The sequence below is a fragment of the Geotrypetes seraphini genome, chromosome 7, assembly GCF_902459505.1.
Source record: "Geotrypetes seraphini chromosome 7, aGeoSer1.1, whole genome shotgun sequence".
Taxonomy (NCBI): Eukaryota; Metazoa; Chordata; class Amphibia; order Gymnophiona; family Dermophiidae; genus Geotrypetes; species Geotrypetes seraphini.
In genome coordinates this window covers 30,458,279-30,483,898 of record NC_047090.1, presented here as the reverse complement: position 1 = coordinate 30,483,898, position 25,620 = coordinate 30,458,279, and the positions used below count along the sequence as shown (strand labels likewise).

Genomic DNA, 25,620 nt, shown 5'->3' with positions numbered 1-25,620 from the left:
GGAGGTATTGTGGCAAGGAGTTCCATAATGTAGGAGCAGTTACGGCAAAATTTGTTTTACGAGTATAATAGAAATCTTTTAGAGGGGGGATGAAAAGAAGTTTTTGATCAGAGGATCTTAGAGTGCGGGAGGAGCATTGAGGTATCAGGAGTTTGTCGAGGAATGAAGGTTGATGAGATTGTTTAATTTTAAAGCAGAGTAAGATGATTTTATAGGTGATACGGTGGGTGATAGTCAGTCAGTGATTCAAAGGTGCCCAAGGCAACAGATAGCAGAAGACCTCTGTGGTACCTCAATCCAAGCAACAGCAGTCCTTTTTGACTTCTAGAGAGCATAGTTGGTATTTCTCAACCTTTGCCCCAAACTCTATCCTTAAGAGGTTTGACTCATCCATTACCATCAACTCTAATCCTTAATCACATCAAATCATTGGGTCCTTCAAGTGATCAGTCAGGGCTGTGCCCTTCATTTACAGAAGAATCTTCTGAACCTTCCTCCAAAAGAGTCTCTCTTCAGCTCCCAGCAGAAGACTCTCTTTCGGTTGGAGCTCTCAACCCTTCTCCAGCTCATTGTCATAGAACAAGTTTCCTGCAGGAGAGGGGCCAAGGGTTCTAGTATTTCCTCAAGCCAAAAGACTGTCCAATTCCAGAACTCCAAGCTATCAACAAATATTTGGTGAAAGAGAAGACCTTGTTACCACAATTACCACTATTAGAGAACGACTGGCTTTGCTCTCTAAATCTCAGAGGCATACACTTATATTTCCATCTTACCTGCTTACAGGAAATAACTCTGTTTTTGAGTGGGGACATGCCATTTTCAGTACAAGGTGCTTCCATTTGGTCTGGCATTGGCACCCAGAGTTTACACAAAGTGTTAGTAGTAGCTGTATTCCTCCGTTCACAAAGCTTTCATGTGTTCCCTTACCAATCCATGACTGCTACAGTTCTACTAGAATTCCTAGGTTTTGCAGTGAACTACAAGATGTATCATCTAGAACCTACACCAAACTCTGGACTTTATTGGAGCCCTAGTAGACAATTCAAATTTGTGCCTTCTTACCACAAGAGAGACTCGACACACTGATTTAATCTTGGTCAGGAAGTTTTCTTTTGCTGCTTCATAATAGCATGTCAAATGTAGTGAGTCCTCGGTCACATGGCCCCTACAGTAATGTAATTCCATTTGCCTATCTACATCTCAGAGAACCTCAATGGGCACTTTCAACCTAATGTTCTCAGGCCACCAACAAATAAGTTGAGACCTCACACCTCCAAAAGCCACTTCAGTGGTGGTTATCGTCGAACAATCTTTCTAAGGGTCTTCTAATCAAAGTGTCACTACATCAAAAGATTTTGTTAACCGATGCCTCCATGCTCGGGTGGGTAGCCCACCTCGATGGCCGCCAGACTCAAAACAGCTGGACTCCTTACGAGAAAACTCTTCATATCAACCTTCTCGAACTTCAAGCAAGCCGCAATACTCTAAGCACCTTCCAAAAATCACCTCCTCAGTAAAGTAGTGCTGATTCTAACAGACAATTAATTAGCCATGTATTACTTCAACAGAGTGGAATAGAGTCTTGTCAGCTATCAAGAAGTGATACAAATCTGGTCTTGGGTGATTCTTTGCAACATTTTCCTGAAAGCAGTCTACCTAGCAGGAAAGTAGAATGTCTTAGCTGACAAGTTGAGCAGTCAAATGAGTTGTCGCTCAACTCTACCACTCAGTGCCAGATCTTTGTGGATTGGGGAACCCCAGAGGTGGATCTCTTTTGTGTACCTCACCATCCCCCCCCAAAAAAAAGAACCCCAAAAACCCAACCTTTCACTCTTCTATTCCAGAGTCTATCTTCCAAATCATTTGAAATCTGATACATTTTCTCAACTGGCTGAACAAGTTTCTTTGTTTTTTTTTTGTTTATTGTATTTTGGGGAGGTTTCTCCTTCCCCCCCCCCCACACCCACCCCAATTCCTGTAGTCAGGAAGACTGTGCTCAAGTTTCAACAAGATCAAGCCACCATGATTCTCAGAGCACCTTGGTGGCCATGTCAGCCTTGGTTCCCTTTCCTCCTCTAACTCTGTGCATGGGAGCTCATTTCAGTGTTTCCAACATTGCTGACACATCCCAATCTATGTTCCTTAGCACTCACAGCAAGGTATCTCTCTCCCAGCCAATACATACTTTCTCATTATCTGCACCAGTGTTGGCCATCATGTAAGCTTCTAGAAAACCTTCCACACAGTGTTGCTATCATATACACCAGACTGAAGTGAGTCCACTTTAATCTTCATTCGATAGATCCAATCACTTGTTCTCTCCCCTTGGTTCCGGGCTATCTTCTACACTTTTCTAACTCTGGTCTCAAGACTGCTTCAGTCAGAGTTCATCTCAGTGTTGTTGGTGCTTTTCATAAACCACTGTATAAAAAAACCATTGTCTGTACATCCTGGTATGCGGATTCATGAAAGGTCTTTACTCCTGAATGGAGTAGAACGGATACAAGTGGATCGATTTTTCACTCCGTCAAAAACTACAAGGATTAGGGGACACTCGATGAAGTTACAGGGAAATACTTTTAAAACCAATAGGAGGATATATTTTTCACTCAGAATAGTTAAGCTCTGGAACGCATTGCCAGAGGTTGTGGTAAGAGCAGATAGCTTAGCTGGTTTTAAGAAAGGTTTGGAATACTGTGTGCAATTCTGGAGGCTGCATTATCGCAAGGATGTGCTGAGGATGGAGTCGGTCCAGAGAATGGCCACCCGGATGGTCTTGGGACTCAAGGATCTCCCGTACGAGGAACGGTTAGAAAAATTGCAGCTATACTCGCTCGAGGAGCGCAGAGAGAGGGGAGACATGATCGAGACGTTCAAATATCTCACGGGCCGCATCGAAGCAAGCAGAGGAAGATGTATGTCTTCTTTTTCAAGGGTCCCTCGGCAACAAGAGGGCATCCGTGGAAAATCAGGAGCGGGAAACTGCGAGGTGACACCAGGAAGTTCTTTTTTACTGAAAGGGTAGTTGATCGCTGGAATAGTCTTCCACTTCAGGTGATTGAGGCCAGCTGCGTGCCTGATTTTAAGGCCAAATGGGATCGACACGTGGGATCTATTCACAAAGTAAAGGTAGGGGAGGGTCATTAGGGTGGGCAGACTGGATGGGCCGTGGCCCTTATCTGCCGTCTATTTCTATGTTTCTAAGTTCCTGGAGGAAAAGTCCATAGTCTGTTATTGACAAAGACAGGTGTGAAGCCACTGCTTGCCCTGGATTGGTAGTATGGAATATTGCTACTCCTTGGGTTTTGGCCAGGTACTAGTGTCCTGGATTGGCCACCGTGAGAATGGGCTACTGGGCTTGATGGACCATTGGTTTGACCCAGTAAGGCTATTCTTATGTTCTTATACCAAGCCACTTCAAGCTGCTTCCGGTAACTTGGTACCTTAATGTTGTACTTTCCACTATGATGAAGCCTCTTGTTTGAACCACTCTCGACTTCATCCCTTAAACATCTTACTTGAAAAGTTATCACATCTGCACGTTGAGTTAGTGAACTTCAGTTCAAGCTCTTGTCAGATCCACCTTTATATAATATTCTACAATGATGGAGTAGTTCTTCACACTCATCCCAAGTTCCTCCTGAAGATCATCTTGGAGTTTCATGTAAATCATTCTCCTGGTCTTCTTTCCAAGGCCACATTCTCACCCTGGTGAAGCTGCACTCCATACATTGGACTGTAAATGTGCTCTTGCTTACTACTTGGACTGGACCAAACCTCACAGAACTTTCACTCGGCTGTTCCTCTCATTCAATCCTAACAGACTAGAGCTCCTGTAACCAAGAGAACTATCTCCACATGGCTGGTGGACTGCATCTCCTTTTGCTATGCTCGGACTGGGCCGATGCTTGAAGGCCATGTCACTGCACATAACATTCAAGCAATGGTGACATCAGTAGCCTGTCTAAGTTCCACTTCCATTGAGGACATCTGTAAAACAGCCACTCGATCTTCAGTGTACACCTTCGTATCCCACTACTGTTTGGATAATTATTCTAGACAGGATAGTTTGTTTGGCCAAGCAGTTCTACAAAGTTTATTCTCTATTTAGGTGCCAATTTCCTTACAACCTTGTTGGTTTCACCGGGCTCATGGTGGTTATCAATAATCCTCTTCTAAGAGGCATGATCCTGGCAGCTAGGAAGTCCCACATGTGAGAATATATTGCCTGCTTGTCCTCAGATAAAGCAAAGTTACTTACCTGTAGCAGGTGTTATTCAAGGACAGCAGGCAGAAATTCTCCCAACCCTCCCTCCTTCCCCTAGTTGACAGGAATGCACAGACTTGGTGTGGTGCGGGCGGTTTTCAAGTTTTTAAAGTGACAGTGCACTTGTTGACTGTCCATACCGGGACTCCATGGATGACGTCACACTTGTGAGAATATCTGCCTGCTATTCTCAGATAACACCTGCTAAAGGTAAGTAACTTTGCTTTTCAGCTTCCAAGTTCTCCTGCAATTTCATACAGTCCACGTGCAATTTAACAACCCCTGAATAATTCCATGTCCTCTGCAAATTTGACCACCTTATTTCTAAATAATTTTAAAATGGGCTTAAACACCAGTCCAGTGCAGATCCTTGGGGCATGCCACTTTTCTCCATTTAGAGGACTGTCTAATCCTGATTTATTTCTATTTTTTAAGCAGTTCCCAATCCATAATAGGACATTATGGTGTTCATGCATATGAGTTTTAAGAAGCTCCAGAAAGGATAATGAATGGTTGTATTCTGTTATGTCCCTTCCAGATTCCATACGCTAGGTGTTCAATCCCAATCCGCAGTCCAAGTTTTGCAAAAATCCACATATTTTCTGAACACATGTACCACCCCCTTAGCCTGAGAGTTAGCAAACAAACTTGGTTTCAATTTCTGTAAGCAGTCTGAGCAGAAGTCTTTTGCAGTTGCTCTGTTTCTTATTCACATAAAGTTCACTTAAAGTTCATTTTGGTGGCTTCAGTGCCTTGAGACCCCCTACCCGGACTGAAGCTTCACAGAGTAACTCTGGTGGATCTGTGAAGCCAGCTTGCAGTGTGCCACCTTCAAATACCCAGGGTGCCTTCCGTGGGCATCTGCTAGCCGGTGACAGTCACAGGTTTCTAGTGCAGGCTGTGTGTGTGTCTGGACAGAAACCCACCCAGGTTTCAAGGCGCAGGCTGCCTTTCCTGCCCCCGACCGCTTGACAAAGGATCCGTGGGGGTGAAGGTTGTAGTTGGTCTTGCCGGCTGGCAGTCCAAAGATCTTCAATTCTGTGCATTTGGATCTGTTTCTGAGGCAGAAAGTCCTTTTTAATTCAGCTGAGTGGAGGGGAAAAAAAAAATGCTGACTGGCAAAGGCATTATAGAGACTGTAAGTACCTCCATTATTTCCTATGGGAACTTCAGGAGTGGCTCGATTTTAAACATTTGTTTTTCACAGTTTCTGTGGGTAGGGTTTAGGTCCCCCTCCTTCCCAGACTCTAAATCACTATTTATTTGCAGTTTTGTTTTTGCAGTTTTTGGTGAGAATTCGTGACTTGGCCATCTTGGATTTTAAAATCTATCTGTCTCAAAAACCCCTTCATTTGGCTCAGGATCAATTGGGATGCACTCCCCAGCTCCTAATCTATTGGATATGGATATTGATGGTGCCAGATCAGTGACTATGCACCTCGTTCCATAGCGTTCCAGGGGAGGGGGCAGGAGCATTGGATTAGAGAATGGGGGGGGGGAGACTGGTTGCCGCGGGGACAAGGCCATTCACTGACCCATGGAGCAGCCCTCGGTGCGATTGCACATCCAGCAGACCCCCTCTCCCTTTCGTGGGTGCAGCAACAGCCCCCTCCCTCTTGCAAGTCCAACAGCCCCCCACCATTGCACCCTCCCAGTGGCCTGTGGCAAAAACAAACCAGCCCGCGACTCTCCTGGATGGGTCGGCCAGAAGTTACATCAGAAGGAGGGACTTGGTGGCAAGAAGGTTCTGGTCGGAGCAGCCCTGCATGTAGGAAGTGTTTAACAGGCTGGTAGGCCTGCCTCAGGAGACATGAAGGGGCCGACCCAACCAGGAGAATCGCAGTTTGTTTGTTTTTTGTTGTTGGTTTTTTTTGGGGGGTTGCCACTAGCTTTCGGGAAAGGGGGGGCTGTTGGACCTGCAAGAGGGAGGGGGGGACTCACGATGGGGGAATGTTACTGTACCCATGAAGGGAGGAGGGAGTCGCTTGGGCTGCTGGATGTGGATCAGCTGGAGCTAACGCGAAGGGAGACAGTTGCTGGATCTGGTCTAGGAATTGGGGGGAAGGGAAACAGGTGCTGGGCCCATGTGGTGGGTGGAATGGAGCTGTAGTGAAGGGAGAGGTGCTAGACCCACACCTGGGCACTTAAGGGAGGGGTTAGAGGTGTTGGACTAATGGGAAGGGGGAGAGGTGCAGTACCTGCAGGGAGGAAAAGAGAGAGAAGGAAAGAGAAAAGCTGAATCATAGAAACATGATGGCAGATAAAGGCCAAATGGCCCATCTAGTCTTTCCGTCCACAGTAGCCATTATCTTTCTCTCTCTGAGAAATCCCATGTGCCTATTCCAAGCCCTCTTGAATTCAGACAGTCTCTGTTTCCACCACCTCTTCCGGGAGACTGTTCCATGCATCTACTACCCTTTCTGTAAAAAAATATTTCCTTAGATTACACCGGAGCCTATCGCCTATTAACCTCATCCTATGCCCTCTCATTGCAGTTTCCTTTCAAATGAAAGTAGAGAGTTGCGTGGGGACAGAAATCCCACCTGTCCCCGCCAAAATCCCACCCGTCCCCGTGAGGAATACTTCTGTCCCCACCTGTCCACCTTCGGGTCAAGGGGATCCCGTGGGGACACCATCTAGGGTCGCAGGGATCCTGTGGGGACGCCTCCTAAGGTCGCGGGGATTATGCAGGGTTCGATACAACTCGAGCCGCGAGGCTCGTCTTCTTTTTCCTACCTGCCCTTCTGCAGCACACATAGCCGACCGGAAATCTTCCCCGATGTCAGCGCTGATGTTGGAGGGAGGGTTTAAGCAAAGCTGTCGCTCCGACGTCAGCACTGACATCGGGGAAGACTTCCGGTCGGCTTTGTGTGCTGCGGCAGGGCAGGTAGGAAAAAGAAGACGAGCCTCGCGGCTTGAGCTCCATTTGGCTGAGAAAGTTGCTAAGGTAATTTGCTTGCAGATGAGGGCTGGTAGACAAAAGGGACACAAAAGGGGGGAGGGAATGTATTTTTGGACACAGAAGACATGAACTTGGGAGAGAGGAAGGGAGGGAAAGAGATGGTTGTGTACATGGGGCATGGAAGAAAGGAGAATTTTTGGTCATAGGGAGGGAGTGAGGTACAGATGAGAGGGAGAAATATTGTGGTGGAAAGGGAACAGTGGGACAGATTGAAATGGATGCAAGGGGGAGGAATGTTGGACATAGTGGTGAAGGGAATGGAGGAAGAGATGTGGCATGGTGCTGGAGAGGGGTGATAGAAGGAGAAATGTTGGGCATGGGGCTTGTGGGCAGGCACAAAAGATGAGAAAGGGATAAATGCTGGACCATGGTAGGAGGAACCAATGGACAGCAACAGAAGAATTTACAGAAGATGGGAAAGCGGAAAAAAGAAACTGGGACCAACTTTATGAAAAAATAAGTCTCCAGACAACAAAGGTAAAAAGGAATTTATTGACTAAAATATGTTAGCTTTGGGAAATGTATATAGCAGATGTCTTTATATTATGTTCAAAAGAAAAGGAAATGCATTTCTGTTTTTATTTCTACAGTGCTGAAGTTCTTGCTGACCCTTGCTGTGACTGGTGGGGATCCCCAAGCACCGCCAGCAGAGGACCTCCTCTAGAGACGGCCAGAACTCCCCTCCACCAAGCACAGCAGTCGCTGGCAACATCCATGAGCCACTGAGGTGCCAGCATCTGTGACTCAGGGATGCTACTGCTGTCTGCTAAGCTTGGCAAAAGGGACCCCCGGCCAACTGCAAAGGAAGTCCTCAGCTGACAGATTGGGGGTTCTCATCAGCCGAGTATTTATATTTTATATTTACATTAGAGGCTCTGGTAGAAACCCGTTTACAAAGTATGTATTCTTCCCAATTAATATTTCCAGATTAATAGTGTTTTTGCTTATTTGTAAATGGGTCTCTACTAGAGCCTTTAATTCAGTAGCATAATTAAATGAAATAACTATTTCTGAAGTTTATAGGAACGGGCGGGGATGGAGGGGATTCCTCGCGGGGACAGGTAGGGACAAAGGGATTCCTCACGGGGATGGGTGGGATTCCTCACCGGGACGGGTGGGATTTCTGTCCCTGCGCAATTCTCTATTCTGGACTCCGGCAAGTCAATAACAGAGTCCAAGGTCTGCGATATTCTGCAGTGCTTCTTAGGCTTCAGGATGCTGGAACCTATTCTAGTCCGCGAATGGGGGCTTAGGCAGATTCTCCTTATGCTTCCTCGTGACAGAAAGGCTCGGAGAATTGGAAACAAATTCTGGTTCTGCATTCAAGGACAGTGGACTCCTGGTCTGAAACGTTGGTTGACTGATCATCTGAAGCTTCAGGTGATTTGGCTGATGCTATTTGCTCTCCAGCCCTTCTTAAAGGATCAGTGATGCAAGTTTCTCCGACAACACCACATCGGTGGCGTACGTACATAACAAAGGAGCTCTAGTGCTCTCTCTTGGGCCAGAAAGATCAGCAACATTCTATTGGGCTGAAGAGCTTCTTCTGTCTTTCTTGGCGGCCCGTGGGACCGGAATCAACAGCGTTCCAGCAGTCTTCCTCAGCTGACAGTTCTTGGTCTCAGGAGCATGGTTCCTCTCACAGGAGCCATTCTGTCTGCTCTTACAAGAGCTAGGGTTTGCCACAGAAGGTGGTCTTGACTTCAGCAGAGATCTCGAAGGCTGAGCACCTTTTCAGTCGACAAACAGTGTGGAAGCTAGGGCCGGATGCCTTGGTTTGTCCCTGACTGGCTCATGAGTTGCTGTATGATGATCCCTCCGTAGCCTCTTGTTGGTCAGGTTTTCTGTTGGACAATGACACATAACCGGTCTAGTGGCTCCGGATTTGCCTTGCTGTCCGTGAAATGTGGTTATCGTACATCTTTAGCAGGACGAGAAGTTCCGGCTTCCTTTTCATCGATTATCTTCAGTCAAGGACTGGTGTACATGGAGAACCCTCGGCGTTTTGATCTTACGGTATGGCTTTCCTTTTGGAGGGTTTAGACACAAGTCTGGAAGTGGCCTCCATGAGTTCAGGTTGCAGTATTTGTGTGTGTGTTTGAGCGCTCTGAGTCACTAGTTCACGTAATGCTCTTTCTGATATGACCAGGTGTACGAGGGGAGCGCTTCATCTGCGTCCTCCCTTGCGTCTGCCTTTCCCTTCGTGGAATCTTAACATCATTTTACAGGGCCTTACTGAGGCACCTTTTGAACAACTAAAGGATGAATTTCTTCTGGACCTAACGATTAAGACTGTTTTTCTGGTCACTGTTGTCTCAGCACTGTGTATTGTGGAGGTTCTGCTCTTTCGTGCAGGGAACTCTTTCTCTGTGTTTTGGACACAGGTATTTCCTTCCGTACTGTACTTTCCTCCTTGCCACAGGTGATTTCAGCTTTCCAAGTCAATTAGGAGGTTAGGTTGCTGGCATTTCATCCAACAGGTTCGGCATGCACAGATCAGTCTTTGCACCTTGGATGTCCACAGGGTCTTGCTCCCTTATTTGGAAAGGATAATTGAGTTCAGGCTGTCTGATCACCTTTTTTGTCCTTACTACTGTGCCTCACTGTTGTAGGCTGGGATCCAAGTCCTCAAATCATTCAATGGAATAGAATGGCCATTTCCATGACTTCTGTCACCTGCAGCATGCAGCCACAGATCTTGTTTACAGCATTTGACAAGAAGTGTGGCTGCATCGGGGGGGGAGGAGGGGGGAGGAGGGGCATCTCGCATGATTTATCTGTTGAAATTTACAGAGCGGTTTCTTGGTCCTTTCTTTATATCTTTGCCTGGTTTTACCAAGTTGTTGTGGTAGTGTGTTCTGATGCCATTTTTCAGGACCTCAGGTTTGAGGGCAGACTCTTCTGTCCCTCCGTAGCTTTGGTACATCACCTAGGATATGGAATCTGGAAGGGGTGTAACAGAATGCAAGATTAGGTTTATTCCTTCGATAATCCTCTTTCTGTTAGTCCCTGGAGGATTCCATATGACCCGCCCTCTCTGTCTTCACTCGGTTGTTTGAAGTAGCCTGCTCCTTTTTGCCTCAGTCACTTTCATTACAGGCTTGAAGTTTTTCTAGCCAGTTGGCAGATCCTGTTGGGAGTTCTGTGAGTATACACATTACCGAAGGTCTTTCTTCGAGTGCTCGCTGCACACTGCAGGTTAGTGATACATTGTTCCTCAGTTTTTCTGAGTTACCTTTGTGCCTGTTTATCACTTGTTAATATTTTGCAAAGCAAACCAGTTCATGAATTGCTTTTGTTGATGGAGATTCTCCCCCGTACCCCCCTTGTCCTGGATTTGCAGGTATGTGATTGGCTTTGGGACTGAACTAAGATTGTTTGCTAACTCTCAGACTGAGGGGGTGGAGCATGTGTTCAGAAAATATGTGGATTTCTTCAACACCCGGACTGCGGGTTGGGATTGAACACCTAGCGTATGGAATCCTCCAGGGACTAACAGAAGATTATTGAAGGTATAAGCCTAATTTTCCATTAATTTTAGAAAGACTTTATCTTATTGAAATATTTTTCCATATGAACTGAAATTTCTTTATATTTTAAGCAGAACCAAGATCGGAAGCATAGGACCTATGTTTATGTACTTACAGTCACTGAAATATTGGATGACTGGGAGGATTCTGTTACCATAGGTAAGCTTACCTGTGTGTTTCTTATGGATAAACTTTTATCATTGTCCTTGGTTTCCAGTGGAAGTTTTTTCAAAAATAGCTGACAAACATGGTGGCATACTTTCTTAAATCTTGCATTTTTAATTGTTTAACTGGTGCTGAAAGGACCGGCATAGCACCCTCTCAACCCCCTCCCCCCAAAAAAAATCACTTGCAGGAACTGTGCATTCATTGGTGCAGGATGGGGCTCATATTAAATTGATATCCTCTCCCCTCTTTTACCCATCCCCTTTCCCTCCCACTTCCTCTCTCCCTTCTTACCTATCCACCTCCCTGCTCTCTTCCCTCTCCTCCCATCCCTCTGCATCCTCTCCCATCTCTTCAAGTCACCTAGAGCCTGTATAGGTATGAGTGACGCACAAATAGAAGATTAGATTAGACTTAGTTCTGCACAAAACTAAGTGCCATATATACTTGAATATAAACTGAGATTTTTGGGGCAAAAAAATGGGGGTCTCAGTTTATATTCCTGTATAGGATCATCATAAGCACCTATCCTTTACTTAATTTGCCTAGGATCTTAGTTTCCTGTCCCCCTTCCGCTCCAGCTTCCCTCCCTACCCTACTTCCCTTCCTTCCTCAAGTCACCTAGAGCCTGTTTAGGTGTGTGTGACACACAAATATTGGATTAGATTAGATATTCGAGCCGGCACAGCTGTACTCCTCCTGTTCCCCAACACACACAGAGCTGCTATCCAAAATATGGTACATGCCTCCAGTTGCTGACTTCCATACACTATTGATGTTGCTGCCGCCAATCCGTTGATCTCTATGTACAGGCCGGAGCCACCAACCTCCGTGGCATGTAGCTATCCAGACCCAAACACTGAAAACAAAATGAGCATATCCTTTCTGGAATGGTTTTAACAGTTTTAAAATCGTTGTGGGTGTAGAGCAAGTCTCGAATCAGTACTTGGGCGCTCAACACTCCCTCAGCTCCAGGGCCATGTGCACCAAAAAGTCTCATTTCATCTGGTGCTTGTTAATCTCTGCTGTACTGTCAGAGGCCTGACCAATTCTACTCCGCTCCTCTACTAGACTCTCTTGCGTGCACGTGCATCAATCAGCACACCAGCTGATCTCTGCTTCTGCTTCCGCTGTCGGGCTATGGCACATGCTTCACACTACTCGCTTGAGCTGCTGACATCCATACACTCCTGGTGGCACTGCCGCAGATCCGCTGACCTCCATGCACTGACCTGCCCACCCCCAGAGCCACCAACCTACATGCATGGAGCTGCTCGCCCATCCCATCCGCGGGAGCCAGTGACCTCCATTCTCCCCCCCCCCCGAGCCGTTGACTTCCATACACCCATGGGTGCTACTGCTGGCGATATGCTATATGTTGAACCAGTGGGGGGCTTTGAGCATCTGTGCATATTTGAGGTCTGCCGGCTCTTTCCCCCTCCAAGATTCGAGATTCTTGGAGAATGTGGGAGCCGCCAGGCCTTGAGCGTGAGCAGGTACTCAAGGCCCCGCACTCGATCAGCATACGGAGTCATCGTCAGCAGATGTCTTCTATGCTGAAATGTACCGTAAAGCTGTAATACCTCCTTTTTATGACGTCCTAAAAATAGTTCTGTTGAAAGAAATGATTGCTTTCTCAGTTTGTAAAATGTTTGAAAAGTATTCACCGTATTTTGACCTCTGAATCCAATCATAAGTGATTTTAATGTCCTCATTAATTTACTTGCAAGATTGAAATGATTGAAAAAAGTAAATATAAAAAGTGCTTTTCATTGTCTATACCAGGACCATTTATTCATTTAAGGTATGATATTCTTCCCTTTTCTTTTCCCTGGACCATTTTTGAGGAAGCAACAGCAGGTAAGGGCTTCCAGCCCTATTCATCTTGCCAGCTAAAGGTAATACCAGTGGAGTATGATGTGATGATTATCCCAGGACAAGCAGGCAGCATATTCTCGCACGTGGGTGACATCACTGATGGAGCTCCAGTGTGGACACTTCAAAAGTGCACGCCACTTTTAAGATTTCAGAAAGTTTGCGATAGCCCTCACCTCACTGCGCATGCGTGAGTGCCTTCAAGCCCGATGTAGGCGCTCGGTCCCTCAGTTCTTTAGTTTTTCACGGAGCTAAGAAGTCACATTTTTCAGTGGCCGTTGAAGTCTTTCCTTGCCTTCCTGCCTTCCTGGTTTTTTTTCATTGTTATTTGTTTTCTTTGGGTGCTGCAAATCATTCGAGAGGGCTACTCTACATTTCACTGCCCTTCCTCCAAATCATCCTTCAAGAGTCTGCTTTCAACCCTTGTCTGTCCTCTCTTCTTCTTCAGGAGGTTCAAGCCCTTCTTCTCAATGCCATTGAAGAAGTTCTATAGATCAACAAAACCTAGGGTTTTACTCCTGCTATTTTCTAGTACCAAAGACAGGAGGTCTGCGACCAATTTTAGATCTCAGAGCTCTCAAGTTTCTGGTCGGAGAAAAATTTTGAATGCTATCTCTGGCTACTCTGTATCACCTCTTGGCTCAAAACAATTGGCTATGCTCTCTGGATCTAAAGGAAGCCTACACTCGTATTCCAATTCACCAGGCTTCCCGAAAATATCTCAGATTTCAAGTGGCTTGTCACCACTATCGGTACAAAGTTCTACCATTTGACCTGACATCTTCTCCCAGAGTCTTCACGAAGTGTCTGGTTGTGGTAGCAGCGGCCTTGAGATCTCAGGGTCTTCAAGTTTTTCCCTATCTAGATGATTGGCTCATCAAAGACCCTTCACGTCAAGATGTTGTTCTAGCGACCAATCGCACCATCTTGTTTCTCCAGAACTTGGGATTTAATATCAACTTCCCCAAGTGACAACTTCTTCCGTCTCAAAGCCTTTAATTTATAGGAGCACTTCTTGAGACTACTCAAATAGAAACATAGAAATAGACGGCAGATAAGGGCCACGGTCCATCTAGTCTGCCCACCCCAATAAGAGCAGTCCTTCCTCAAAATCATCAGGATGCTCTGATTCAGTTTTGTCATCAAGTGGACCAGCTCCAATCCATATCAGCCAGGCGAATGATGGTTCTTCTGGGTCATATGGCATCTACGGTCCACGTGACTCCTCTGGTGAGGCTCCATCTCAGAACACCTCAATGGGCTTTAGCCTCTCAATGGTCCCAAATGACAGATCCTCTTTCACGATATATTTCTGTGACATCGTCTCTGACAGTCGCTGCAGTGGTGGATGATTTCGTCCAATCTCTCCAGAGGTCTGTTTTTTCACATGCTTCCTGGTCAAAAAGATTTGACCACAGATGCGTCTACTTATGCCTGGGGGGCACATCTGGATGGTCTTCAGACGCAAGGTCATTGGTCCACCAGAGAGCAGAACTTTCACATCAGTCTTCTGGAGCTCAGAGCAATTTATGCTCTCAAAGCTTTCCAGCATTTAATAGTCAATCAAGTCCTTTTGCTTTGCACAGACAATCAAGTAGCAATGTACTATATAAATGAGCAAGGAGGCACAGGATCTCTCCTTTGCCAGGAAGCTCAAAAGATCTGGCTTTGGGCGACTGCCCAGAACATCTACCTCAGGGGGAAGAGAATTACTTAGCAGACAAACTCAGCAGAATTCTTCAACCTCACGAATGGACACTCAACTCTGCAGCTCTCCATCCCATCTTTGCTCAGTGGGGCATTCCTCAAGTGGACTTTTTTGTATCTCCCCACAAGTTACCCCAGTTCTGCTCCAGACTTTACTCACCTCACTGTCTGGAGGCAGATGCATTTCTACTGGATTGGACACACAAGTTTCTCTGCGCATTTCTACCTACTCCTCTCATTCTAAAGACTCTTGTCAAAGTCAGGCAGGAGGCCGCCATCATGATTCTCATAGCTCCTTGGTGGCCCAGGCAGCCTTGGTTCTCCCTTCCACTTCAGCTCAGTGCCAGGGAGCCAATGCCTTTGCAGCTATTTCCATCTCTTCTTATGCAGAGTCAAGGTGCACTTCTACATCCCAGTCTCTACACCTGACAGCTTGGTATCTCTCGGGCTGAACGCCACTGAACTTCGCCTCTCTCAGTAAGTGAGACTTATTCTAGAAGCCTCCAGGAAACCAGCCACTCAACAATGTTATCAGCAGAAGTGGACTCATTTCTCCTTCTGGTGTCTTCTTCATAACTAGGATCCTCAATCCATTTCAATTTCACTGGTTCTGGATTACATTACATTACATTAGGGATTTCTATTCCGCCTGTGCCTTGCGGTTCTAGGCGGATTACAATATAGAAAATATCTGGGACATTCCAGTAGAGTTACATTTCAGGATAAGAGAAAGTTACAGGAACAGTAATGAGTTATGATACTACAATATCACAGAAGATAATACTTATTACAGAAGATAATACATATAACAGAAGATAATGCATTTTACAGAGGTAATACATGTCAACTCGATCGGTTATATCGGGTGTAGTGTAGAAGAAATTACAGTACATTCTAGATCACAGATAAAAAGATGATATAGGTGAGTATTTCCAAAGTCATTGGTTGGGAGCTCATTGGGTGGTGGTTAGAGTGATGGGAGATATTTTTTGAACAGTAATGTTTTTATTTCTTTGCGGAACTCTTTTATGTCTGTTGTTTTGGTCAGTAATTTTGAGATGTCAGAGTCTATTTTAGCTGCTTGTGTCCCCAGGAGGTTGTCGTAAAGTTTCTTACGACGAGTACCGTTGAGTGGAGGGTAGGTGAAAAGGTTCTGTGTTCTTCTTCTTCTTGGTGGGAGGTAGTGGTGAAAACGGTTAATTAGGTAACTGGGTGCCGTGCCGTGGGTTACTTTGAAAATGAGACAGTAGAGTTTGAATTGTGTTCTTGCTTTTATTGGTAGCCAGTGGGATTCAAGGTATGCATTGGTAATGTGGTCGTGTTTGCTGAGTGAGTATATGAGTCTGAGGGCTGTGTTCTGGATGGACTGCAGTTTTTTTATCGTGTTGGTCGGGCAAGGTAAGTAGAGGCTGTTGCAATAGTCTACAATACTTAGCACAAGGGATTGGACAATGATCCTGAATTGCTCTTTGTTGAAGAATTTTCTGATTTTTCTTAGATTTCGCATTGTGAAGAATGCTTTTTGGGTGATTTTTTGGATTTGTGTTTGCATTGTGCAGCGTCTGTCTAGATGTATACCTAGGATTTTGAGGGCGCTCTGTATAGGGTACTTGATGGAGTTTACTTCCAGTTCTGTTAGGGATGGTTTTTTGTCCTTCTCTAGTAGTAGGAATTTAGTTTTGTCAGAGTTCAGCTTCAACTTGTGATCTGTCATCCATTTTTCCACTGTTTCTAATGTAGTTTTCAGGCGTCCTGAGGAGATTGGGTTGTTTATGTCGAATGGGAGGAGGATGGTTATGTCGTCCGCATAGCTGAAAGAAGTAATGTTTAGGGCATCCAGGGTGGTGCCTAGGGAAGCTATGAATAGGTTGAAAAGTGTGGGAGAGAGGGGAGAACCTTGTGGTACTCCGCATGGATTGGACCATGGTTCGGATAGAATGTCTTTTGATTTGACTCTGTATGTTCTAGTTTTAAGGAAGCCTTGGAACCAGTTATGAACTTTACCTGAGATTCCTATTGCGTCTAGTATTTGGAGAAGTATGGAGTGGTCCACCAGATCGAATGCAGCTGAGAGATCAAATTGGATGATTAGCAGTCTGTTTCCTTGGCTGAGGTGACTTCGAGCTATGTCGAGTAGAGATACCAGAAGGGTTTCTGTACTGTGGTTGGTTCTGAATCCGGATTGGGATGGATGTAGGATATTGTGGGCTTCTAGGTACATGGACAGTTGTTGTGCGACTAGTCCTTCTATTATTTTGATGTATGTTGGGATTACCTTCTTCATTTGTCTGATTCAGGACTCAAGTCTACATCCATTCGAGTCCATCACAGCAGTATTACAGCTTTTCACCAACCAGTGAAGGGTAAACCTCTCACTTCTCACCCTTTGATCTCCAGATTTATGAAAGGGCTTTTCAGTGTGAAACCACCTCTCAAGCCTCCAATAGTCTGGAACCTTAATGTAGTTCTTGCTAGATTGATGAAGCCTCCATTTGAACCAATGTCTACGCTCATCTTAAATATCTTACCTGGAAAGTTGTTTTTCTCATTTCACTTACTTCTGCTAGAAGAGTAAGTGAACTTCAAGCATTAGTGGCAGACTACACCGTTCACTGTGTTCCACCATGAAAAAGTGTTTCTTCACACACATCCAAAGTTTCTGCTGAAGGTTGTCATGGAATTTCATCAATCAATTGTGCTTCAGTATTTTTCCCTAAGCCTCACTCTTACTCATGAGAAGCAGCTCTTCATACTCTGGATTGCAAGCGAGCTTTGGCCTACTATCTCAACAGGACAAAGCCACATACGGTAGATCATCTCCTCAACTTTTTTCATCTCCTATGATCCTAACAAGTTGGGGCATCCTAGTTCCAAGAGAACAATTTCCAACTGGTTGGCTTCCTGTATATCGTTCTGTTCTGTTCAGGCTGGACTGCAACTGGAGAGTCGTATCACAGCCCATAAAGTTAGAGCTATGGCAGCTTCCGTAGCTTTCCTTAGATCCACCCCTATTGAGGAAATATGTAAAGCTGCCACCTAGTCCTCGGTTCATACATTCACCTCGCATTACTGTCTGCAATATTTTTCCAGACAGAATGGGCACTTCAGCCTGTCAGTATTACAAAATTTATTTTCCTAAAGGCCAACACTCCCACCATCCCATTCTGGTTAGCATGGAGGTTACCCACATGTGAGAATATATTGCCTGCCTGGTATAAAACACAGTTACGTACCGTAACAGGTGTTATCCAGGGACAGCAGGCAGATATTCTCACAACCCACCCACCTCCCCTGGTTGGCTTCTTAGTTGGCTTACTGAATTAAGAGACCGTGTGCCTCTATTGGGCTGGAAGGCACTCACACATGCACGGTGCGGGCTATTGCGAACTTTCTGAAATCTTAAAGTGGCGATGCACTTTTAAAGTGTCTGTACCGGGGCTCCGTCAGTGACGTCGCCCACATGTGAGAATATCTACTTGCTGTCCCTGGATAACACCTGTTAATGGTAAGTAACTTTACTTTTTAGGGAACAGGAAGTGATGGGAAAGATGATGGTAGCTGCATCACAAAGCCCACCCAGCACTGTTCATTATGTCACAAAGGTTAGGAACCACTGCTGTAGATAAACTTTGAAAAGATAGCAGGACCCTGAGGATGCTTTTTTTCTCACTTTTCATGTGTGGGTTTGTGATTAGTGCAAAAGATTGGCTCTCCAACAGTATTTTTTTCTTTTTTTACCCCTCACTAGGGAGAAAGAGAGAATGGTTTAAAGTGGAAGATGCACTCAAGGTTCTTCAATGCCATAAACCTATACATGCAGAATATTTGGAAAAACTGAAACTGGGCTGTTCCCCAACCAATGGAAATTCTGTAGTACCCTCTATTCCAGACAACAATGCTTTGTATGTTACTTCTGCACAGACTTCTGGACTGCCATCTACTGTGAGATAAAATATACCTGTGGGACAACTTTTCACTTGGACTGTCACATGAGAAGAGGGCTTTCTGTGTTCATTTACAAATGTCTCTCAGACTAAACCCAGACACTAATGCAAAATGTTCATTTGTTTTGAATATTTTTCTGCTTATTGACACTTTTTTAACAATGTATTTCAGTAAACCAAAGCCATATGTGGAACACTTTTTTAGATGCTTCAATTGGCTGCTTTTTAAAATTTCTGTTCTCCAGATGAATTTGTAAATCAGTAAAATGCCACTAACAACCACAAAAAATTGTATATCTCAACATTGTTTTCTGAAACACCAAGGGTTTATTTTGGGAGGGGTTGTTTTTGTATGTGTATGGTGTTTTGCCCTTAAACGTAACACTGCAAAGAAATATTAAATAACTTGAGTTCTAAAAGTTTGAAGGTCAAAATTTTCGTAGCTTTACTAGTAACCCTGTAACAGACTTTCAAAAATAATTGTGAAAATACAGTTGCCATGGAATTTATTTTTTCTCCTTTTTAATATCTGTGAAATCTTTTAGCTCTCTAACCCTGATATACTAACCCACATAATTTTCCAGGGGTTAGCAACTCATTTCCATAGGTTTGCTGCAAAGACAGAGCTTTGCAACACTTTTTTCACATGAAATTTTAGACATGGGACAAGACCTAAAATAAGTACCCTTCAATGAGATGTACTTTTTTTTTTTTTTTTTTTTTAAACCGGCTGTGCATTTGCTAAATTCTGAATTAACAAACTGCTTGGAATAATATTGCAACGTTTGACTGATTCAGAATTTTTTGTAAAACTTTTAATGTATTGGACCGCATATGAAGTTTTATTTGCAAGGGACAAATTCTGCATATTTTTCAAACTGGGCCTAAGTGCAGAATTCCTAGATGCCAAAATGTCAGCATGCTTGCATGCTATAGGCCTCGTTTGTGAAATGATTGCACTTTAGTACATAGCCCTGTTAGTGCTTCCCACCCAAGCTCTGGAGGTGTACTTATTGTGGCTGTCTTGGACACCAGACTATATATGTATGTGAAAGATCTGCATCCATTGGACTGATAAGATATGCCTCCAAAGCTGGAATGATTAACACTGTTAGTAGCTTAGTCATCTTCAAGCAACTGTTCCGATAGACCAGTTTAAAACTTGAAACTATATGTAACTGCTGCTTTCTTTGTGGTTTGGAGGTTTTCATCTCGCTATTTAGGAGTGCTGTAATAACTATTTCCATTTTATCCTACTGCCCACACCATCAGGAAATCAAAAATAAAAATCACATTAAGTAAAGCCACTACTTGCAGGTACCTGAGGGATAAAATGAGTGTCCTGTATTGTCATTGAGCCATTAGGGATGCCCTCTATTAGAGTACTGTGAGCCAGAGGTACTAAAGGATTTTCCCATTTTGTGCCTGGAAAAATACATCCAGTCATATGCTTTCTATTGCTTTCAATTTAGGTGTTAGAAATTTATTCTGCCCTCAGAAGTCCAGAGAAAAATATTAAACATGCTGGATACAGTTTTAAGCATTAGCAATATATTCTATTGGACATGTAAATAATTTTGTAAATATTCTAACCAGTTAAAAAACTGGAAAACTGAGCTGAAGAGTTTGGTTAATGTAATCTGAATATTTTGTAACTCATTACATGGGCAATTTAACATATTGTGTAAAATGCTGCTATAAAGTAATTTTGAATGCAGTTTTTAAATAGAAAAGGATGGTGCCACAATTTAATGCTTGCTTCAAAACAAAATATATATAAAGGATTTGAAACATTTGAGATGAATTCTAGCAGTTAAGTTTTACAATCCACTAAATAACATCCAGAAATTATTGCTAACTGAATGAAAGGTAGAAAAGGCTAAAAACCCATTAACATTGAGGTTGTACTGAATTTTTTAATTGATCAGAAACAAATTTATCTAGTTGAAAGCAAATCCTACTTTAAGAATATATTTATTGCTCCGCATCTGCTTTACCATATAAGGACTTTTTAATATAGGAAAAATCTGTGTACATGAACATTTTTGCAGTTCTGTTAACACACAACTACAACTTAGACATTTTTAGTCCTTGTCAAACCAGCCAAATAAACATACAGTGAGAATCTTGACCATTAACTACATAGTAAAACTGATTTATTTCTTAAATAGTTTTTCTAAATTAAATAAAATAACTTGTCAAAGAAAAAAAAAGCATGACTTTTGTAACTCCTTATGTTTGCTAAGTGTAAAAATTTGTACAGTATTGCTATAGCTAATTATCTCAACAGGATGTTGGCCTATAAATATTGGTGTATATATATACTGTATATATATATATATATTTTTTGGTTTTGCATTGGTTCTGAAAATGAGTTTGGGCTAATTTAGTGCCACGTGTCCATTCAGTGTACAGATTTATTCAGTCTATGCAACATAGAAAATGAAGTCCATTTTCACTTTTATCTTGATGCCTAATGTTTTTTTGTGTGTATGTCAACAGATGATAAACTTTTTTATAGTGTAATATCTTAATTTGTTACTATTGTGCTGGTAGTGTCAAAGTCCTGGTCTATTTTTTTTTTCTTGATGCAACATATTTTCTAATATAGAATTGTGTAGATGTAACCCTATTTGCTGTCTTCACAAAGCGTTAAGGTTGATGATCACGCTACCAACTAAATCTTGATTTAGGGATTAGTCACATTACCCTTACTAAATTTGACCCCATTGATTACTTTTAAGATGCAGTGCCCCCAAATTAATTACAGCATGCCAAGGTACATTTACCATAAACTTGTATAAACCAGAAAGTTTCGGGTTGTTAAAAAGCTTTTGGAATGGCAAATCTGTTTCTGTTAGGGGGGAAATAGCCACTTGCAGTAAATGTCCTTTATTGTGAGTTATGATTACTCTTAAAACACCATATCATATGTTACATGTAGTAAGTTTATACTTGCCACATTCACCTTAAAAGAGAAGCTTGACTTGCAGTAGAAGGGGATATTGCTGAATGGACAATGAGCATTGATGCAAGCTAGTGACAAAGACAGCCCACCCGTGACCACTTTTGATATTCTACATGAAACAAATGTAGCATATGTGCATTTGTATATATTTGAATTTTAATAACTTCTGTAAAGTAAAACTGTCTTTATACATATACTGTATATAATTAAGAACTGCTACTTAAACCTGCTTTTGCTATCACAGCAAGCAGGATACTTCCATATTATAAAATTAAACTGCAAAAAAAGGTCTCATCTCTTCACAATATACACAGTTGTACGGTATTAGTAATTTTTTTTTTTTTTAATTGTATGAAGCAAAATAGTGGAAAACAAAGGCACCTCCAGTCATACTAGGTTTCTAAATCCTGTCCCAGAGGCACACACAACCGTTTGGCTTTTCAGGATTACCATGATAAATATGCATGATAAAAAACAAACTTCTCGCATATTCATTTTAATATACTGGTTCGCGAATCGCAGATTCGCTCATTCGCGGTCTGCTCAGACTGCCTCTTCCTGTACTAAAGTCGGGTTACACCAATCAGGAGCTGTGTGTCAAAGCAGCTCTTGATGGGTGTAGCCCGACTTTATTATAGGGAAGAGGCGGTTGGAGCAGAACGAGTGATTTTCTTCACCTGCCGGCGCTCCAGCTGTCCCCTCCTGCCTCCCCTGCCTTTTGACAGGCAAAAAACCAAATGTGGTTTTAAAATTTGCAGGGGTTCCTGGAACTGAACCCCTGTGAATTTGGGGGGAGTACTCTATAGTCACTTTGAGTTTGGAAACCCTAGTGTATGTATACTTACCATGTATCTTAAGATTCTTATTGAACCTTAGTAGTGCTGAGGCTTTTTTCCTTTTCATGTAAAGTAGTACCAAATTTGGGGGAAGGGGGGGGGAGAGATATAGTCTAGCATTTTGAATTTCCAAATTTTGTTTTCCCTTGATAGTATATAATACCTAATGCAGGGATGCCATTATTCAAATCGCAGCCTTCAAGGGCTGCAAAAAGGCCAAGTTTTAGAGATATATAATATATATCGATATGTACATGCAATAGATTTGTATGCATACTACCTCCATTTTATGCAGGCATTCTAGTATATATTTCTGCATCTCAAACCTGATCTGCTTGCAGCCTTTGAGGACTAGTCGGGCAACCCAGACACAGTATATAACTGAAAGTGCTTAGTATTTCCTATTTATAAATGTTAAAAAAAAAAAAAAAAATGAACTTCAGTTCCTGACGAAGCCTTCCTTTTTGGTTATGAAAAACTTTGTTGCAAGTGTAGGTGTTGATACAACTGAAGGAAAGTATCTGCTGCTTTGTGCGTTTTATTTGGTCTGAACACCTCCACTTTGGATTTTCTTAATTTGTGCGTGACTTTCTACCTTCTCTGTTGTACAAAGCAAATAGTGATCAGTTGCTTACTGTGATATTTGTATGTTTTGGAGAGCTCAGGTTTTTTTTGTTTTTTTTAAATTCAAGCAGTGATTACATTTTTCTAAAATGCTCTTAAGTATGGTGAGTCAGTAAATGTAAGGCTATTGTATTAGACTTTGTATTGGTATGGTTAGAATGAAATGCTGGCTGGCTGCATGAAAAAATGGAATTTACAGTTAAAAGTACCGTAATATCTGAATATGTATGTTTGGAGGCAGCCTTACAATGTAATAATGAAACTGCCCAAGTACTAACAAGCCCAGTTTTACTGTCATCAATGGGCAGAAGAAGGAATAAAGCTAACCTCAGTTGGTCGCTTTACCAGAATGATTTTGAGAAGTGAAAATTTAAAAAAAAAAAAAAGTGAAAAAAAATTGAAAATGGCTTTGCATGTTTTTCATTAAAATTTGATGTAAGAACATTTTGACTTTTATATCTGAGATGAGAAAAAATAAAATTGAAGTAAAATGATTTGAATATTCTTGTTTTGTGAAATTAAAGTATTCCTTATCTAGCTAGTTTAGCCCAGACTGACATGTTATCTCCCCTATCAGCAGATGGAGGCAGAGACTTGAATATTCTGATGACAATACATCATGTGGTGCATCCAGGAACATTCCAGTATTTCTTTGCCTCCAGCAGATGTGCAGGTTGAACTAGTGCTGCAGGATTTTTTTCTGAAGTCTGTCTACCCAGGTTGCAGTCTATGGCCTTAAGCTCTTCATATCAAGCCTTGGCCTAAGTATTGTTCCCAGGTACTGAGCCGCAGGCCTTCCTCTGGTTGAGCTTGACATCTGCTCCATGGTCCCAAGTTCTAACCCACTGGTTTTGCTCAGGAGGCCAGCCAGTTTTTACCCAAGGGGGTCTGGCAGAGTTCAAAGGTTGGACTCCTTGCCCTTCAGGGGAGGTAGCTAAGCCTCAGCTTGCAAGCAGGCTAGTTTTTCCCTAGTGATGGTTCAGATCCTGAGTGGGTTCTAATCTCCCCTACGTGTCCTCCATAGAGGCTAGGTGGTGAGGATGCAGATGACGAGGGGCATCCCAAATAAGATAGTTATCTATGGATGAGGATTTCCCAATGGTGAAGCTTTTCCATAAGGAGAAACTCACTTCCTTAACCAGGTCTCCTAAGTTCTCTACATTTATGCATCTGTGTGGCAGGAACCTGCAGATGGGGAGGCTCCATCAGAGCCTTCACTAAGTGTATGATGGGAGCAATAAAAGAAAATCAAGATGGAATATATACAATAGAAACAAGGTACAGTATTTAAGAACATAAGAATGGCCTTACTGTGTAAAACTGATGGTCCATCTAGCCTACTATCCCGTCTTCATGGAGACCAAACCCGAATTGTAGCAGCATACCATGCCAATGATCCAGGGAAAGCAGTGACTTCTCCCATGTCTTTCTCAACAGCAGACTATGGACTTTTCCTCCAGGAGCTTGTCCAAACCTTTTTTTAAAACTAGCTACATTAACTGCTCTTACCACACCCTCTGGCAATGCATTCCAGAGCTATTCTCTGAAAAAAATATTTCCTTATTGGTTTTAAAAGTATTACTCTAACTTCCATGTGCCCCCTAGTCTTTGTAAATCTTGATTCAGTAAAAAATTGATCCACTTGTACCTGTTCTACACCATTCAGGATTTTGTAGACTTCAATCATATCTCGGCCATTTTTTTCCAAGTTGTTTTATTGTATGAAGCAAAACAGTGGAAAACAAAGGCACCTCCAGTCATACTAGGTTTCCAAATCCTGTCCCAGAGGCATACCACAACCTTTTGCTTTTCAGGATTACCATGATAAATATGCATGTTAGTATGCTAATCTCTCATGCATATTCATTTTAATATATAGTCACTTGAGTTTTCAGAATAATCATTTCCGTAACAGTTTATGTAATCTAAACTTAAGTTTGTATACCGCATCATCTTCTGAAAGAAGCTCGATTCAGTTAACAAATAGTAGCTGACGAGATTAGTAGTAATTGACTTTAGATATAAATTATTAATCCATGAATTCCTTCCATCTGATAATATGGGAAGTTATTTGTATATACCCTGAGATTGTCTAAATATCGCTGAAAGGGTGGTTGATCGCCGGAATAGTCTTCTACTTCAGGTTATTGAGGCCAGCAGCGTGCCTGATTTTAAGGCCAAATGGGATAGACACGTGAGATCTATTCACAGAGAAAGGTAGGGGAGGGTCATTGGGGTGGGCAGAATAGATGGGCCGTGGCCCTTATCTGCTGTCTATTTCTATGTTTCTATGAATGGTCTGAAAAGAAGAAATGATTCCAATAACATTCCAAATCTCTGTGAATCTATATATAGGATCTAGATCTTACTGATTGATCTTATTTCCTTAAAAAATAAAGGGAAGTTTGAAATTTTTGACTCTTGTCTCAAGTGATCGTCGAGCATTCAGAGATAAAGGTAATAAGAATGCGGATATACCATGTAAGAGTTTGAATATTACACAGACACATTTAAATTGTATTCTGAAACACAGTAAGCCAGTGAAATCTTAACAGAGGAGAGACATGATCTAACTTTCTCTTTCCAAATATCAATTTTGCTGCTGTATTCTGAATTAGCTGAAGTCAATTTAAGCTACCCTTACTCAAACTTATATAGATAGAATTACAATAATCCAATTGTGCTTGTATGCTGCCTGCAGTAATACTATAAAATGTTGCTGATGAAATATGAATGTTGAGG

The 25,620-nt window shown here is 42.8% G+C and overlaps 1 protein-coding gene across 3 annotated transcripts in view; it reads left to right on the top strand.

Moving 5' to 3' along the window:
- The window catches only part of NUDT4 (nudix hydrolase 4), an 80,865-nt gene extending 57,493 nt beyond the window's left edge, over nt 1-23,372 (top strand). For 2 of the 3 annotated variants that reach the window (XM_033951527.1, XM_033951526.1), the window contains 2 exons: nt 10,834-10,918; nt 18,255-23,372. In XM_033951527.1, the coding sequence (XP_033807418.1) occupies nt 10,834-10,918; nt 18,255-18,457 (288 nt within the window). In that variant the 3' untranslated portion in view covers nt 18,458-23,372. Of the gene's footprint in view, nt 1-10,830; nt 10,919-18,254 lie in introns of all 3 variants that reach the window. The other variant, XM_033951525.1, reaches the window with a different exon arrangement.
- Nucleotides 23,373-25,620: the final 2,248 nt, after the last annotated feature.